Below are 17,960 nucleotides of genomic sequence, written 5' to 3'. Positions count from 1 at the left end.
GTTAAAACATAGAGTCTTGAACGCCGCCGAATTAATACGTTTGTTCTCATGATTCAAACTCAAGTCATCTTTTACGATGTATTGTGTTCAAGCACAAACCCGAGCAAAACACCCTTAGAAATGTGAAACTTTTGAACGCTGTTCCGCCCTCAGCCCTCCTCACGTTATTAAGGCGTACCGAGGCAAGTGGTGACGTAAGGCTCAGTCAGTTAGGTTAGTAAGTTAACACACTACGTTAAGTAACCTGAGCATCCTTGACTTTGGTGTAATTAGCTATATATAGACAAATGCTGAATCACAATAGCTAGCCAGAGTGCGACAACCAAGAGTATGATAAACCAAACTGCTGCTGAAAGTGATGAATGGTTGGACTGTAAAACTTAGCCACCCCCAGCCTCAGTCTCACCGTCGGAGAGCGGCTGCAAGCTAACGCGAAGCTAGGCAAACATTCCTTGACTAACCGGATCCGATGACAGAGGTTAACTCATCTTGCTGCTCGCTGGCCATTGACGCGGTGGCTGTGAACTAGCGCTGCTGTCACAAGTCAATGTATACAAGTGACAACAGAAGCTGTGTCGTTAGTTTGAGATAATGTCAGCTAGCTGCGGCGGGCGGCGTTAGCTTTAGCAAAACAAGAGCCGTGCTTGAAGCAGTCAGCTGACAGTCTGCTGTAAGCTGCCAATAGACCAGTGATGGATCAACTCAAAGTAAAGGATCGCATATTGGAAAACATCTCCCTGTCCGTCAAGAAGGTAAGCGCTGTCCTGGTCAGCACACTTAAATATTGTCTCAGGATTAAAGTATTTCCACATGCTTGAATTACTGTAGCTAGCGTTAGGTCATCTTTTGTCTGCCAAAGAGGGCAACTTACAAGTCGGGGTGGACATGACCAGCTCGCAGTCATGGAAGGGCCTTGCCCTTATACTGACTCAAATAGCCCATTAACTATAAATTACTCATTTATGTTTTACAGCTGCAGATTGTGGTTGTCATGTTGTAGTTTCTCTTTCTGACCCTGGTGAACAATAGTGGCACCAAGCCCCTGCTCACTGCCGCATGTGTTGTAAACACACCTGCAATCATACCGCAGATACACATTTGCAGCATAGGCAATTGATCTTTGCGCCTGATTTCCATTTAAGTTGTGAAATATTTGAGCTCTTTTGGTCCAACTATGCCTGTGGAGTTGTGAAGCTACCTTTCAAGTAACCTGACAGACAACATTGCATCGTTGCCCTCCTCTTCCTTCATGTTTGTACATTCACTTTCCAAAACCAAGTTTTTATTTTGTATGGGCTTTCTCATCTGTCTCTCAATCAGTTGTTTCCCCTTAGGAGTCCCATAATCATATGATTGCATTAGAAAGCCACATCTTGGTGTGTTTTAGCCCAGTATTGTCTCTTACTTCCTTAATCCACATTTGTCAGTTTTCAGTCCAATTACTCTGTTTATCTCTAACATATTGACTGCATGAGGACTGTGAACGAAAATGAATGCCTCAAGCTTCCAAGAAAGGTTACAGTGTTTATCTCAGACAAACATTGCTTAGTCATGTGAAGATAGTCTCAGGATATAATGTCCTTTTTCTTTGGTTCACAATCCTCAAAGCTAATGCAAGGTTACTGTCGGATGGTCGACCACAATGAAACGCATTTAATATCCACACCAGATGAAAAAGGCTGAAATTGTAGCCTTTTTAATCCATAATCCCCCAATTTGAGGGGACCAAAAATACTTGCACATTCTGCACAAACACATGCCTGGTTTAAGTCTCCAACCCACAGACATCAACAGGCGCTTGGTATGTTCCCCCGGGGGATCCTCTGTCAGTCACTTACTGCTTGTTTCATGGATTTTTTTTGCCTTCAGTCTGGTCATTAGCAGCATATTAGCAGCAATCGAAGGAGTACTCATACACTGGAGTCGCAACAGTAAAACACATGCTCAGTTGGATTTAGGTCAGAAACAATGTTTGCTCGTACTGTATTGTTGTATTTCCAATCCAGTATGCTTAAGTACAGAGCCAAAAATATGGAATGATTGATAATCAGGTTAAAAATTCATTAAGGCCAAAAAAAGACTCTATTGCTTGGCTAGTTTGCATTAAAGCAATTTCATAAATGCCGATTTTGCATTCTTTTGAAAGTTATTAACACCAACTTCCTCCGAGAGCAATTCAGCATGCCAGATTGGCCGAACACTTGTGGACATTTTATTTCCTGGTTATAAACCTGGTTAAATAAAGTGTGTATATAAAATGTATCTATACCTACGTGGCTGGTTTCAGGTATATACAACATAAATGCTGAAAAATATTCCTCGTAATTTAAATACAATCAGTTCTATAAAAGAGAGCAGTCAAAACTTTCCCCTCCCCAGTAAAACAAGCAGCAGAGAAACCATGCCTCTCTCTACAGTTGCAGAGTTACTTCGCAGCCTGTGAAGATGAGACTCCCGCCATCCGAAATCATGACCGGGTCCTGCAGCGTCTGTGTGAACACCTTGACCACGCTCTGCTGTATGGGTAAGAGGCTTAAGTAGGCTGCACACTGGAAAGAGGTGCATACTGCAAATACTAGAAACCAGATTTGTTTTTATTCCTACTGCTGTTTCCTAATCCCCTTGTCCCGCTTTGGCTTCATTCGCATGATATTATTGACTGTTTTCTATGTTGCAGGCTGCAGGACATCTCCTCAGGCTACTGGGTCCTGGTCCTTCACTTCACTAGGAGAGAGGCTGTCCGACAGATAGATGAGCTTCAGCACATTGCAACCAACCTTGGTCGAAGTGAGACATCTTTGTCACACAATTAAAAACGCAGTACAGTCCTTGTGGGGATAAAGTATAACTTCATCATTCAGTGGGTTATATGCTTAGAAGAGAACTGTTCTCTTTTCTGTGTAGGTCGTGCATGGTTGTACCTGGCATTGAGTGAGAGCTCTTTAGAGAGCTATCTACGCCTTTTCCAGGAGAACCAAGCATTACTGCAGAAGTATTACTTCAAGTAAGTCATCCAGTAATCCTGATTTGTTATATTGCATTTCAGGTTTTACTTTCTGTTGTTAATTTGGCAAACAAATATATATATTATTGTATTTTTGTGGTAAGTCACTCAAATGATTTTGATTTCTGATTCTCTTCTCTGCTAGGAATGCACTGGTCTGCAGTCACGACCACCTCACACTCTTCCTCACACTAGTGTCCGGCCTGGAGTTCATTCGCTTTGATCTGGAGCTGGTTAGCACACATTTCATTACGATGTCAAGAGAAATTCAGCTCCTAAATGTTAGCAGCGTGTCTATAACATTTCTGTTGGGTCTGGCTGATTCAGGATGTGCCCTATCTGGACGTGGCCCCCTACATGCCAGAATACTACAAACCCCATAACCTGCTGGACTTTGAGGAAAGGCTGCCCAGCTCAGACAGCTTGTCCCTGCACTCCTTCACTTCCCTCACCTCCACTAACCTGGAGTGGGATGACAGCGCCATAGCCCCCTCCAGTGAAGGTAATCAGTAGAGATGTCCTGATCGGAATCTTAGTCATTTGTTATTGGGTGTCTGCCTATACAGAGTCCTATCTGATACTTCTATTTACCTAAATGTTAAATTTATACACGTATTAATCTAACATATGAATAATAGCTTTGTCATTTCAAATCTGACACACCTTATTTGTTCACAAGCTCCTTGATCCAAACACTGAAGGTGCTCATACAGAGCTAATAAAGAGAGATAACACATATGTTACTGTCAGAACTTAGCCAAGTGTATTTTGCCATCCAGGCAGTCAATCACTGGTGTGACCAAATCATTTTTCACAATCACATGCTCTGATTTTAACTCACATATGGAACAAAATGCTCACAGTGCAGAGTCATTAAAGAGAGCAGCGTGTTGCAACACTAGCAAGCTACAGTGTTCAAAGTTAAGTAAAGAACAAATTGAGTTTTGATTGGCCAATACTAATCCATTAAAATATTCCTGGATCAGCCTCAATACCAAATTATCAGGATTGACTCAGGATATCTCTAGTAAGCAGCACTGGTATTCTCTAACTTGCTTCACTTTACCACCAGTAGTTGTCTAATTTTAGAAGAGGGGACACACAGTCAGACTAACTGATTTCACAATCCTTTGGACCCATACTGGCATTTAGTTCAGAATAATTATTGGCCAGTCAGTGTCACTCCCTTTTAAATTGGCCCCATCAAATGTCTAGTTTCAGTTCTATGTGCTGCAGAGTTTTGAAATGCCTCTAATCTAGCCCCTTTTATGATACAGACTAACTGTGATGTGAGTCTCTTGTTGAATGGCACCCTTTATTTTGGCGTTTATGATTTGATCAGGCCCTGCTGGAGTGCAAGTACACCCTCATATGCTTTGGCACAAATTCACCCAGTGATGTCAAGCTAATGGCATGTTGATGCAGAAGTTGGATTGATATTTGCAGACTCTTGTGACTCATGGTGCACTCACAAGTGCATTTTATCAAATGGATCACTTGGCGTGCAGACGCTCATGGTTACAGAATGTTCTCATCAGGGTGATTGCAGCACTTAGTGAATGCTTTCCCCATAACTCTCCTCAAAGTACTGAGTCAGTTTCCCTGTTTTAGTTCCCACTTTTCCCCCATTGGTTCGGTTATTTCATATTTACCACATTTCATGTTATTTTTCTGTTCCTGTGCCATTGTCTCGATCTCTTCTCTCCACTTCATCTCTCTCTAATGTTGAATGTTATCCCTCCTTTTTTTAGATTATGATTTCGGTGACATCTTCCCCGTGTTGCAGTCATTGCCAAGTGCAGACTGGGAAGGTGGGACATTGGTCAACCCCTTCCCTCCCCCGCCTTTACATCCCTCCTTCCCTCCCTTCTATCTGGCATGGCCATCCCACAGTTTGTGTTTAATGCATGCTGGGTATTCTAACCAGTAATTAGACATGTGAATATGTAAGCTACAGCTAGCTGGTGCAAAAGACTGCTGATCAAAGGACATGAAAACAAGTATGATCAAAAGAACATAAGTAAAAGTGCTTCAACTTTTGGGAATGATTTCAGTTGGAATACATGTGGGTTTGGATCTAAAGTTGTGCGGTTGATTTGATGAACATTAAATAGGACGGCAGTAGCTTAATTAATTATTGTACAAACAGACTTCTACGACGACCATTTTAGTAGCAGGTAACATTTACTCTCTCCTAAACCTACCTGTGAAACATGAGGGTTACTCTAACTTAAAGCCTTCTTTTGCCACACATTTTAAAAGCTTTTCTTAATATTTTTCAGTTAAATTACAAACAATTAATGAACAAGGTTCCATCATACACAATATGTTGACAGGTAAGTTTGGGAAGAAGCACAACTTTTTGGTTCACTGCGGGATTGTTGGGTGGGTACGGGGAACTCATCTGTCATGTTATGCATGTGTTACTCATCCGGGGAATGATCCTAAAGCTCTGCCTTATTATTTACCACAGCAAACGCCTGATGTAACTGGCACTCACCTCGTCCAGTCTGTCTCCATTACATTGTGTTATCTGTTTGTCTGGTGTATCGTTTTTTTTGTAATGTCTTCTCTTCGTGTGATATGTGGCACTGGCCTAGGTTCAGCTCAACTGTAGTGTGAGGTAACAATCACGAATAGTTGCTAAAGGTCACACAGTACAAATTGCTGTGTATTACTACAGCATGTGTTTGCGGTAAGCTGCTATGTGCACGTGGAATACACTCACATCTGTCGGCTCCTGGTTTACTATTCATTGCATGGTCTGAATTTTAATTTGCAAAAGAAATCATGTTTAGCTCATGATGAATCCCAGTACTTCCCAATCCAAGTACCAAAAAATGTAGATTCCTGCAAACAGTATTATTAAATATTTATATTATGACCCATCTCTAGCTGCAGAAGTAATGCTTGACTTACGCCTGTGCCACTGCAAAGAAAGCTGCTGCCTGTGTACCCACTTGATGTCCTCTGCATTTTGTGCCTCTCTGATGCTGCCAAAGAACTACAAACAGCACTGCAGCCCCTAACATCTTTTTGTGTTTGACTCTGATGAAGAAATACACAAAGTCTTTGTGAAATTGTCTCACTGGTCAACTTAGCTTTTTTATTTTAATTAGTGATGAAAACATAAACAAAAAAATCATCCAGAATGTTAATGAGTGCTAAATTATAATATATAGTATAATATAGTATAGTAAAACTTCTCACTTGACTTACCATTGAGACAATGCCAAAGGTTCAGTGTATTTCTTATATGTATATAGGACTAAATATGTGTGACTTTCTACATTAACTCTTGGTGTTTGATTTTCATGGTAGAGGGTGATCTGACCGACCAGGCCAGCTGCCCGCGATCCAGTGGCTCTGATCCCCAGACAGTCATCAGCGATACGGTGGTCCTTTCTGCCAGCACTGTTAAGGGGAAGGTGGCAGCACATCTTTCTCCACACAGCCCCACATCCAGGCACAACCCCTTCAATGAGGACTCAGACACCAACACCTCAGCCGACGTCACGCCGGTTCATGTGGCCAGCCGCCAAAACAACGGCACCACCACTGGAGATGACATGGAGAACGCCAGCAATGAGCTGGAAGTCATCAGGTACAGTAGCTACAGGTTTCTGGTTTGTAGGCTCACATTCTATCTCTCAATCAAATTATATTTGATGAACCGCAGCTAACCTCTCTGGTCCTCCAGGATGGCCAGACGAAGGAAACCAGCCAAAAAGCGACGAGGGAAGGGCTCCACAGATTCCAGCAGCAGCCTCCATAACTCTGTCTCCTCCGAGCACATGGAAATGGAAAACAGCCTCCTGGCCTCAGACGATGTGGATTCGTTAAACGGCACTGTAATTCACCTGGATGCTGAGGCAGAGTTGAGGAGAAGCAGGGTGGGATCAGAGGTTGTGGAAGAAGGAGATGAGGACGGATTAGAAGGCCTCCTGCGGCTCCCGGAAATGACGGACACCTCCATGGACACGGTGGGCCAACCCCTCCGTGATGTCATGGACCGGCTCAATGGGGCTCTGGATAGGGAGGAGGCCTGGGAGCACCCTGAGGAGGGGGGGGAGAAAAACAGTAAAGGCTGTGACAAAGGCCCCGAACCCCCTGCACAGCAGCCCTTTCGAGAGGATTCAGGGGGCAAGCCACCTGACCGAGCCCCCAGAGAGATGTCTCTCACCCCTCTGGCCACGAGCCCCAACTTCCTGCAGGCCTCTCCTGCGCCTGCAGACTTATGCTGCTTTACCGCCTTCAGTCCAGACTCTACTCCCACGGGTCGTGGCCACTATGACTCTTCAGAGCATAGCCAGTCACAGACTCTTTCAGGTGGCCTTGAAGGTGAAGGAGAGGCAAAAGCAGCAGCAGGACAGGAGCCAGACGTGAAAACCGGGGAGGAAGACGCAGTAGGAGATGAAACGGACAAGAATACTGTTACTGAGGAAGCGGAAGAACTACAAGAGGAGCTTAGTCCCTCTGAAATTTCTCATCCTGCAGAGTTTAAGTAAGGAGTTTTCTACCAACTGTGTTGTTTATTGTTGTAATGTTGTTTAAAGTGTGTCTAATGTTCTTCATTATTCATATTTCAGAGTGGACAACAATCATTTGCTTCTTCTCATGATTCATGTGTTCAGAGAGAATGAAGAGCAGCTGTTCAAGGTGAACAAAGATGGACTCATTAATTAAAATAAGAATGTATGTGCTTAGTAATAAGTAATGAGTCAACTGTAACTATCAATCGAGTGATAACATTTAAAGAAGTAAGGCAGTACAGTGATGTCAAGGCCAGTTTTTAAAAGAAATTATTTTGATGTGTCTCTTTCATACGTCTTTAAGCAAGTTCTGGTATTGGTTGACATTGAAGAAGTGGTTTGGCGACTGTTGTTCAGTGGAAGTGTTGCAAGGCTCAGTTTGCCAATTGCTTTTGGGCTGTTGCAATTTACAATTGGTATACGTTATAACTATTCACACTTTTTCACACCAAACTGGGCAAGCAAAACAACGCAATTTTATTTTAATTTTTTTTTACAATTTCTCTAAAATTAAGTATCAAGTGTATAAAGAACACCAGATTTTGGACTGTGTGTCTGAAAAATAACATAGTATAGTACTATATAGTCTGTTATCTGCTTTATTTGTAGCAACACTGTGCTACTTTCTGCAATCCAGTTGCCAGAAAACATCACTAGTGATCATAATAGTTTGAGAAAGATGAATATGGAAGTTGCAGACACTTGACAGAATTTGTCTTTGTGTTTTCAGATGTTGAGAATGAGTACAGGCCATATGGAGGGGGACCTGCAGCCACTTTACTTGCTGCTGACTGACTGTTACATCTACCTGCTTAGGAAGGGTAAGTGTGTAAAAAACCCAGCATGCATTGGCTTAATGGGTGTAAACAGTACAAGCTGTAAATTAGGACGTACTTATATTGGTATTGGGAACCACAATACATTTTTACCCAGGGGAAACGAGCATTGATCTCTTCTTCCTTATATTTACGGAAAAGGCTGTACAGTAAGTTAAAACCATGTGTAAACTGATGGTGTCCAATCTAAAGAGTTTGTTTCTGAGGTGTTACCGTTGTAATTGTCCCATTAGATCAACAAAATGTTCCAGGAAGTGGGGAACGAATTTGAATGGGGTTATTCTGTTGGCAGAAAATACATTACATTAACATGTGCCCACTGTATGTCTTGGTTGTACTTCTCCCTCTACAGGTGCAGCAGAGAAGCCCTACACAGTAGAAGATGCTGTTTCTTATAATGAGCTGGACTATCTTTCAGTAAGTGCCCCAAACAAAGGTTTGTCATTTGTTCCTTATTTGTGTTTCTACAAACCCTGACTTGTTTTCTTCTTATGGTCATATAAGGGATCTTTTACATGGTCCTCCTCAATGCGATCCATGTAGAGTTCATTATATGATATTTATGAATCATGTAGACTCAAGCATGATGTGACAGCTAACAAAGTTAGTGTTGTGTCTGTGTGTATTTGTTGTAATGCTGTTTTCCTTTAGGTGGGCCTTGACCAGCAGACAGTAACGGTGGTTTGCACCAACAGACGAAGAAAATTCCTGTTGGACACAGCTGATGCCTCTCTGACTTTGTGAGTGTATATGTGTATGTGTGTCCATACTGGATCAGATTCAAAGATCCAATAGCTGAACTATTCAAAACATCCAGCATTAATTTCCACTTTGTGTCCCTGTGCAAAGAGCCAGCATGCACACCTCCAGAATCTCTAATACTCATGTGTATATCTGTGGTTTTATGTGTCAGGAATATTGACTTTGAGCCATACAGGGCACATCACAAAATGGATGATAGTATGTCGTCTGACCTTATCCAATCCATTCTTCTTCACTTACAGGTGGTTCTTGTCTGTTCTCAAGTCAGCCATGGTGAAGGGTTGTCGTGAGCCTCCTTACCCCTCTGTTCTGACTGATGCTACCATGGAAAAACTGGCTCTCACTAAGTTTGTCTCCCAGGAATCTCAGTGTGAGGTAAACCCATGTTAAACTGTATATACTGTAGTAGCTCAAGTCTCTCTAAGTCAGTTTTCATGTGACATATGAATGAAAAACTGGCAGCCTGGTGGATTCAGAAACGGCTAAAACAGTAAAGTATGCTTATGTTTGCAGTAATGTAAAGTTAAACTTTAAACACTTTAACTAAAAAAAACAGTAACATCTCAGTATTTCTCTGACTGTAGTTACGTTTGGGATTCCCTCCTTACAAGGGTCTTGTACCACTCTCCTATTCTTTGGCTGTCTTCCAAAGCAGTGTTAAACTAATGCTTGACTGCTTCTCCAGGTTTCTGAAGTTTCTATCCAACTGTATTCACTGGTCCACTGGGAGGATCCAATGGACATGACTCTGTCACCCCAGGGTGGCCCATCAAGGTCTGGAGTACCTTCCAGCACCAAAGAGGGGACTGTGCAGTACCGGGCTGGATCCACCTACCTGGGAAAAGAGCTGTGGAAAAGCTGCTACCTCGTCCTCAGGTATGGGCAATCACACAGACAGTGACTCGAGACCCGTCCTCAAAATACTCGAGACTCGACTTTAACCCAACATTTGGGACTGGGAACAATCATTTTTTTCTGGAACATTAACAGTAAGGAAATTTATGAAAAGCTGAATGTCAATCATTTCCTTATTATCATGCGTAACCTCACATCTTTCATTACATTCTTTTCATATTAGATTTATTATATTTATGTAATATAATGCCAAGCTTCTGATTAGGTGAATATAAATATTTTTCCTTTTTTTTCTTGCAGCAATGGGATTCTGTACCTGTATGCAGAAAGAATTGATGTGACACCTGTGATGTCAGTCACTATGGGGTAAGCTTCAACTGGCTGACTAAACAGTAGACATTTTTACTTGTCATAGCAGGAACAGCACAGGGGTTACTAATAACATTAACAATTGTAGCAGTGCCTCATTCATTCATTCATTCATTCATTCGTGTGTGCTGCTATTTGGTTTTCCTTTTCCCCATTTCATTTTGGATCAATGTAAACATTCCTCTGGGTTGATTAGAGGATCATTCGGATCACCTATTGCATAGGGGGTGGGGACTGACTCCTCAACAATGATGGAGAGCAGCTTGGTGGTTCCCCAATCCGGGTGTGACGACGCCCATTGTTGAAGACATAAGAGAGGTGGGGAACTGCTCACGCAGGGGCATTCTAATCGTTCCTCTGTTCGATGCAGAACTCACACTATGAGACATAGTCAGCCTGAAACTCTGTTCTTTAGGACCCCCTGAGATTTCCTTTCCATCTGTTTTGTTGTCATAAAAAGTGTTTAAGAATTGTCACTAAACAAAGAGTAAACATTGAGCCGTTAATTAATTAATTCGTAATTTGTGCGAGAGTTCCCAATTACCTGCTGCCTGCTGGCTTACTTATTTGTTAATGGTTTTGTTTTCATTAAACCCTTTACTCATTATTACCTTTACTGAAGAGGCATTATTTCATTATTGAACAGTCATTGAAGAGCCATTTGTTATTTGTTATTGAAGAGGCATTATTTCATTGTTAAAATAAAGTATAAGTGGGTTGTTTTTATTTTTTGGATTATGCAGTTGGGAACTGATTCTCAGGCTCCTTTTCCTTGAGTTGAGACTTGGGGAATCAGTACCGCCACACAATGGCTTTGTTCTATTCATGAAAGTGAGCCAGCACCAGGACCCTGAAACTGAAGAAGCTAAATGGAATACAGCCATCATTCATTTTATAACATACTTGTGTGCTTTTCCTGCTCTCATACGTCAGAATGTCTCCTGTGTAAAAGACCTACTAGATGGGAGATGGTTAACCTGTGGAGGCCTTTATTGTTCAAAATCAGTAAGAAAAGTATTTTCACTTATATATTTTCTTTGTGCCCCTCACAGAGGAGAGCACTGTGGAGGCTGCCGTCGCTCAAATAGCACAGAGCGTCCCCACGCTTTCCAGGTCATCCTGACAGAGCGGCCTCCGCTGGAGCTCAGTGCCAGCAATGAGCAGGACATGGCTGATTGGATGCAACTGCTCTGCCAGTCCGTCTCCAAAGGGGTACGGAGTTGTATAGTGCATACGCAGTGTGTTTGGCAAACATTTCTTTTACATTTCCAGTATTGCATGTATTTCAACATTTTAATAGACACAGGGGGACAATAATGGGTAATAGGCCAGTCTGTTTACAACATCTTCAAACTAAAACTTTTCCACTATGTCTGTATATACTACAAGACTAAATACTGTCAATGTAGATCTACCTCACACAAAATAATTAATATATTAAAATAATTCAAACACGCTGATTTACAACAAACAAAAATAACACTCACTGTGATATCCTACACATTTTTAATTTGGATTTAAGGAGCAATGTGTAATTCCTGGCCAAATGCTCCAAAATAATAGGGGGCAGCATTTCACCACCACCAAAAATATATAATGAAACCCTCCTAACAGCAATGCCAGGTGGTTACAATATGACCAATATGACAATATGTGTTTGTTCACAGCTGAACCCACTTGCTACATCAGTTTGAATCCAAATTAAGGATGCTAATTTGCCTGAATTCAATCCTTGTCACATCTGTCTGTTTTTTTGTTTTGTGTTTCTGAACAGAGATCGATCAGGTCTATACCAACTTAGTTCACAGTAAAATAAAACCCCTATGGAATCGATAACAGACACATATTTTAAGCATGTACCGGGCAGTCCAACTTCCTCACTCATTTTTCACCAAGCAGTCTCCTTTTTGTTGGTCTCTGTATAAATATGAAGTAGTGTCATAGAGCTCTTGGGTGCCCACAAATGGCTACAACAACAACAGTGTCAACGTGTGTCTGCACCTCTGCTATTGCACAAGAGTGAAAATAAATCCACTTTTTGATCCCCAAATTTAGAAAAATAACCTCTGAGCTCTCCAGATCAGAGCAGAATTCAGCGTGACTACGGGTGTTTATTCATGTATGTATACGTAATGCACAGTAAGCCCCATTCATATAAGCCATGTATAATTACACTATAACCACCTCACCTGCAGGTCATCCCTCAGGGTGTGGCCCCGACTCCATGTATCCCATGTTGCCTAGTGGTGACAGACACGAAGCTGCTAACTTGCCATCAGGACTGTCAGACCAGTTTCTTCCGTTCGCTGGGCAGCGTTGATATCTGTGATGTCACTGCCGTCAGCGTGGAGGCTGACAAGCAGTACTGTGTTATTGTGAGTTAACATCTCTTAAACTCCTCTCTGTTAGTTTAATATATGGTTTTATATTTCACTTTAATGTATTTATGTAATTATGTGTGATCTATATGCCACACAGTTTAAGTGTATTAACCTTGTAATCAAGGTATTAGTTAGAAGTTATTAGGTTCTCCTGAGTTTTAAGGGATGTGCTCAACTCTAGTTGAGCACTACTAATATTTTGTCATGAGTTACCTTTCTTATCAACTTCTGTTTTGCTTTGTAACCAATAAATCAAGAGGTATAATCTTTTTTTATTAAAGAACAATCTCAAATGAAACCAATGACATTACTGAACGCGACTCATCAACTAACATGATGATAGAATCTTTTACACTGTAATTGTAAACACAAAACAATGTATGTACCAGTGTACCAGTATATAGTTCTGTTATAATTCTTTTGTGTTTAGGACCTTTTAATGTAAGCCTTTATGCTTGGCTTATTCCCACTTTCTCCCTCTGTAGGAGTTTGCAGCAGATCGGACCCAGTTCCTCCCTCCATGGGTGCTGTATTTCAGTGGCTGTGAGGAGAGAGACCGACTGTTGGAGGCATTAGACATCACATGGAAGGCCATTTTCCAGGTGGGAAGATTAAACGTTGGTTTAAAGAAAAGAATAAGTGATACTGCAATATTTGTCCCAAAATATCTGTATTCAAAATCTTAACTCCAACATCCATCCAGCTGAACCCTCATGTGTGTTTTCACCATACACAGGTTGACCTCCCCCACAGAGAGGTGTTGGATCCCTCTGTGCAGAAGCGCTGCCGTGAGGCCCTCGCCCTGATGAAGAGTGCCTGGCAGAGAGCAGACAGTCTGGCCCGAGGCAGAGCCCAGCGTGAACCCTGGTGCTGACAGACACAAACAGGCACACATACACTTACCTGTGGGTAGCCACTGACACAGACTGACCATACCAGTCTGATGTAGTTCCAGGATAGATGGATTTAACTCATCACAGTCACTGCAAACTGTTCAGAGTTCAAAGCTGAAAGACTGAGATAAACCACAGCTTGTGATGCACCGCTGATTCGATGATGAAATGTTTCTATCAGACAAACGTCCTGCAGAAGTAGCAATGCATATGGCACATCAGATTTTATTGGATCCTGGTGATACATTATTAGCCATTATTCCTTCATTAGTAGTTCTTAAGAAATAGCAGAAATGCAGAACAAATATGCTGAATCAAGTAAAAGTTTGTGTCAAATGTTCTCTAGGTGATGATGGATAAATGTACGCACAAACAGTAGTAGTGTCATAGGAATTCGTTGTGCATTCAAAGATATCCTGCTGAACTGAGATTGAGAATTTTGTCTCAACAAAGTAAATGTCAAAGTTTTCTTCAGAGGAGAAGCCACCTTAAAATTAACACTGATGTGCAGATTTCCTCTTCGAAGCCTTGACTTCAAGAGGTGGACTGCATAATGATAGAACCTATTTAGTACATTGAGGAAGCTGAGTTAGGAGAAAGACAAGGATCCATAACCAGCAGCTTCCCTGCACAGTGAAATGAGAGAATTATTATTTTTTCTTTAAAAAATGAATCTGGTGACATATAAGGAAAGCCATATATGAAAGGGCAGTTGCTGCTTATTTGCGACGTGGAAAATCTTACACTCCTTGCCTTGCTTACAAAATAAACCAGTAATGCTCTCTGCTCACACAACTCGCACAACTGTGTGAAGATAAAAGGCACTCTTTGCTTACTAACAGTTACAAGGCGTTCTACTGAACCCTAACTGGGGTACAATTATTGAGTAAATGTACAGCGCTTGTACAGTATCAGTGCATAATCACTGGTGGTTGTGTATGTGTCTGATATTCAGCTTTGGTTCATACCTCTACACTGAATTATTGTCACATTGTACATTAACTTAAGAGAATGAGGATCTCAATATGAAGGATATCTGGATATTTAACACTTGCACTGTTACATGACATGCTCATGCCTGTGTCGTCTATCTGAGACTTTACCAATTCAAATGTTGTCACGCAGATAAAAAAAAAAACATCAGGAAATGCAACAGACTTGCCTTTTTCTCCACTCTGTAGAGACGGGTGGAGGCTTCCATGCAGACTTGCACATTGTTAGTCTTTTTTTTTAATGGTACCAGTTGTGGTTTTGTGCTAATATCATAACATGTGCTATGTTATTTCCATTTTAGAGAAAGTGGGAACAATTGTTACTAAATTATTCAATTGAGTGGTGACATTTTAATGGTATTGACTTTTGTGTCTACATTAGCAGACTTGTCCTTCCCCTTTAGTGTGGGTAAGTATAACTAAAAAGAGTCCTCTACTAACTAGCGGCTACAAGTTATCTTGGCTTGTCCTTTTTATTTTGCACCAGTGGTTGGTGGCATCATACTGTACTGTCCAGTAAGATCTGGCCAATCCCACACTAAATTATAACATCCCCTTCTGCACTTGTCATCATTTAGTGGTATAGGACCATGTTTGAAAGATATCAAATCCTTAAATAGCCTTTCACTTAGAGCAAGTGTAGTATCTGTTCTTAGCAGATTAGTGCTTTCAAATAGCCTGTAATATCATCCATTATTAAAGCTTTACTTGGGAAAGAATAAGAATTAGACCCCAAGCCAGACTCTTAGTTTCCCCACAAATTATGCATGTGTTACAATCTGCCCTTAACATTAACACTGATGAGTGTATCGCTGCTCTGTTCGTGGCAGAGTGTACCTGCTCTCATTGCGAGGCTGAGATAAGTGTGAGGTTTGTTTTGCAATGACAATGTCGCCTTTTTGACAACATCGACTGAACCGGACAAAAGGCCAATTCTTTTTAAGTAAATCAAGCACTATTTTTTTCCTTTTTGTAGTTGCCTTACACTGCACAATTTGGCTGAACTAAAACAATCATTTTAGTTCATGTTCTAGTTTCTTTTGACAGACAAGTCAAAATACCGGTAAGTGCTGTGTGTAGGGCTGGGTGTCAAACCTCAATCCGCTCCGATTACAGACATAATTGCGTCCTTATTGAATGTTGGCACAGAATGCTTGCTCATTGTCATTTCGTTATTCTCTGGGCAGATATTGCTGTTAAAAATCAGTTTTGTAACAAAGTTAAGGTATTGAAAAAAAATACCATTTTGGTATTTTTACAAAAACTTGGGTATTGAATAGGCACCTGTATCGAAAACCTTCAAATGATACCCAGCCCTGTACATATTTCACTTATGTATGTTTGTACCAAACTCTGTGTGTTTCATGTCAGCATTAATCAGTGCTTTATGCCTCTCTAAGTGCCACTTGGTCGCCCTCATTTCTGCTTTTTTACAAAGAAATCTAATCTCAGGTGAAAAAAGGTATGTCACATCCAAAACCTTAAGACTCACCATGTTTGTTGTTGTTTTTTAAGAGCTGCTGTTTTGTCTAATTCAGTATTTTTGAAATCCCTTTTTCTATTTTGGTTCTTCCCAATGTTCCATGCAGCATTATGAAGTTCTTTTTGCGCACACAGAGAAGGCTATAAAGTAATATTCAATTTGGAGAAGGTTTTTATGTAAAAGTCCTTTTAATAATTCAAGTGGTTCTAAAAAAGGATTGGTTGGCTGTGTAGCCTCTCTGGATTACTGAAGGACTTTTTGACCAGGGAGAGTTCAGTTGCAATAGTTGGACTTACTTGAAATGTTGGATTATCAATAAAAAAATGACCTGCTTAAAGTTGTGGCCTATGAAGTGTATGTGCAGTCTTTTGAATGTGAGACATTGCTGGCCAATGATGGGTGACACCTTGTAAGTGATGCATTGTGAAAAAGCGCTGTTTGGTTTTGTTCATAAATGTATACTGCATGTAATATTTGTATTATGTTTAGCAGTTTTATTGAATTGTAAATAGAGCACTAATCAAGTATAACAGACTGTACACTCACACATAAAGACGTGCATGTCCAGAAGGTTTTATACTGTTCATAATGGTGATGAATGTACAAATAAATCTTTGTGATTGGACAGTGTAACTGAATAAACTGAAATGAAAACCTTGACTTGATGATGTGTGTGCTACATGTATCTCTGCTTTTGACATTTACATTTCTGTAGCAGGTCAGTGTGTTGCTGCATGTTGAACACATGAGCGCAGTCATGTTAGAGCAGGGACAGAGGATCCACAGGTAAGAGAGTAGTTGGGAGTTAACTGTCTGCTGTTGCATAGCTGAACAAAAAATGCGGTCTTCATTGTTTCTGTACTTTTTTGCTAAAATCCCCAGTGCATGGTATGTCAAAGGATACTTGTCAGCACAAAACCAGCACACAAAAGACAACATACTGACTGTAATAGGTCTGTGAGAGTTAATCAGTTGTTTAGTACCCATGATTCTCTAATCTCTTTTAAAGCTCACTTTCCAGCCTGTATCACTCTTTTGAAATTGAAACTCCCCTCACTGACATTTCAAACCAATACTGCTGGAAGACAATGAATCTATAAAGACTAGAAAGCCCTGTTTCCAAACAAAAAACACGAATGACACTCTCGGATAAGCGTCGTCCCCCTGTTTGCTGTGTTCTGTCAGACTGGTTGAGATGTTGCAGTTCCTCCCAGTCACCAGTAGAGGTCATACATGGAGTTCCTCTTTAAACCTGTTTATAACAAGAAAGAGGTATTTCTATATGGTAATGTATATATCTTGTAGGTGATTATAAATTGAACCATTTGTAGAGACATTGTACATGACTAAAGGTACTTTTACAATTACATGGTTGAAATAAGGCTCTTTAGTGCCAATTTAGGGAAATCTTTATGCTGCAGCATACGATCACATTGCTTCCAACTTTGTGGCAGCAGTTTGGAAAAGCCCTTTCTGTTTCAATAAACTATAACCTCAGTGTGCAGTCAAGTGTATGAAGAAATGGTTTTGTGGGAAGTCTTCCTAGGACGACCATGGTAGCATGTTAATGTGCACACTTCTTGAATGAGATGTTCAACAACCACATGAATGTAAGTATCAAGTGTCCACATACTTTTGACCAGGTAGTTAATTTATCAAAGGGACAGCTGCTGAATACTCTGCTTTTTCAGAACCAGACTCTTATGTATTTATAATACTCAAATTTCAAGTCCATATTCAAGTCTTGCTTAAGTATTTTGACACTTTCCTTTAAACTCAAACCATTTTATGGTCTTTTCTTAATTGTGGTGAAGCAAAATCAACAATGTCTCCCCAGCTGTTGTCTTTGGGAT

At 40.9% G+C, this 17,960-nt stretch overlaps 1 protein-coding gene across 2 annotated transcripts; it reads left to right on the top strand.

Annotated features, from left to right (window-relative positions):
- The first annotated feature begins 167 nt into the window (after positions 1-167).
- On the top strand, positions 168-16,767 carry plekhm2 (pleckstrin homology domain containing, family M (with RUN domain) member 2). 2 transcript variants are annotated; one of them, XM_035656182.1, is made up of 20 exons: positions 169-752; positions 2,418-2,524; positions 2,678-2,787; positions 2,905-3,004; positions 3,150-3,237; positions 3,332-3,506; positions 4,756-4,815; positions 6,326-6,608; positions 6,705-7,508; positions 7,594-7,663; positions 8,267-8,357; positions 8,725-8,789; positions 9,024-9,112; positions 9,377-9,509; positions 9,820-10,010; positions 10,290-10,355; positions 11,411-11,570; positions 12,554-12,733; positions 13,225-13,341; positions 13,476-16,767. In XM_035656182.1, exons 1-20 carry the CDS (start codon positions 693-695, stop codon positions 13,611-13,613), a joined length of 3,087 nt encoding a protein of 1,028 aa, XP_035512075.1. In that variant the 5' UTR covers positions 169-692; the 3' UTR covers positions 13,614-16,767. The 2 variants fall into 2 exon arrangements, with proteins under 2 accessions (XP_035512076.1, XP_035512075.1); XM_035656183.1 differs by lacking the exon at positions 4,756-4,815 and having other exon boundaries at positions 168-752.
- The last annotated feature ends 1,193 nt before the right edge of the window (positions 16,768-17,960 follow it).

This window comes from Morone saxatilis, unplaced genomic scaffold, assembly GCF_004916995.1.
Source record: "Morone saxatilis isolate NCDOM2014 unplaced genomic scaffold, NCSU_SB_2.0 Contig15, whole genome shotgun sequence".
Taxonomy (NCBI): Eukaryota; Metazoa; Chordata; class Actinopteri; family Moronidae; genus Morone; species Morone saxatilis.
The sequence above is the reverse complement of the archived record's forward strand: the minus strand, read 5'-3'. Positions and strand labels throughout refer to the sequence as shown.

Coding starts and splice junctions, on each gene's coding strand:
- plekhm2 (XM_035656182.1), top strand. CDS start 693: ATGGATCAACTCAAAGTAAAGGATCGCATATTGGAAAACATCTCCCTG. Junction 2,788..2,904: donor TGCAACCAACCTTGGTCGAA/GTGAGACATCTT, acceptor TTTTCTGTGTAG/GTCGTGCATGGTTGTACCTG. Junction 11,571..12,553: donor GCCAGTCCGTCTCCAAAGGG/GTACGGAGTTGT, acceptor CCTCACCTGCAG/GTCATCCCTCAGGGTGTGGC.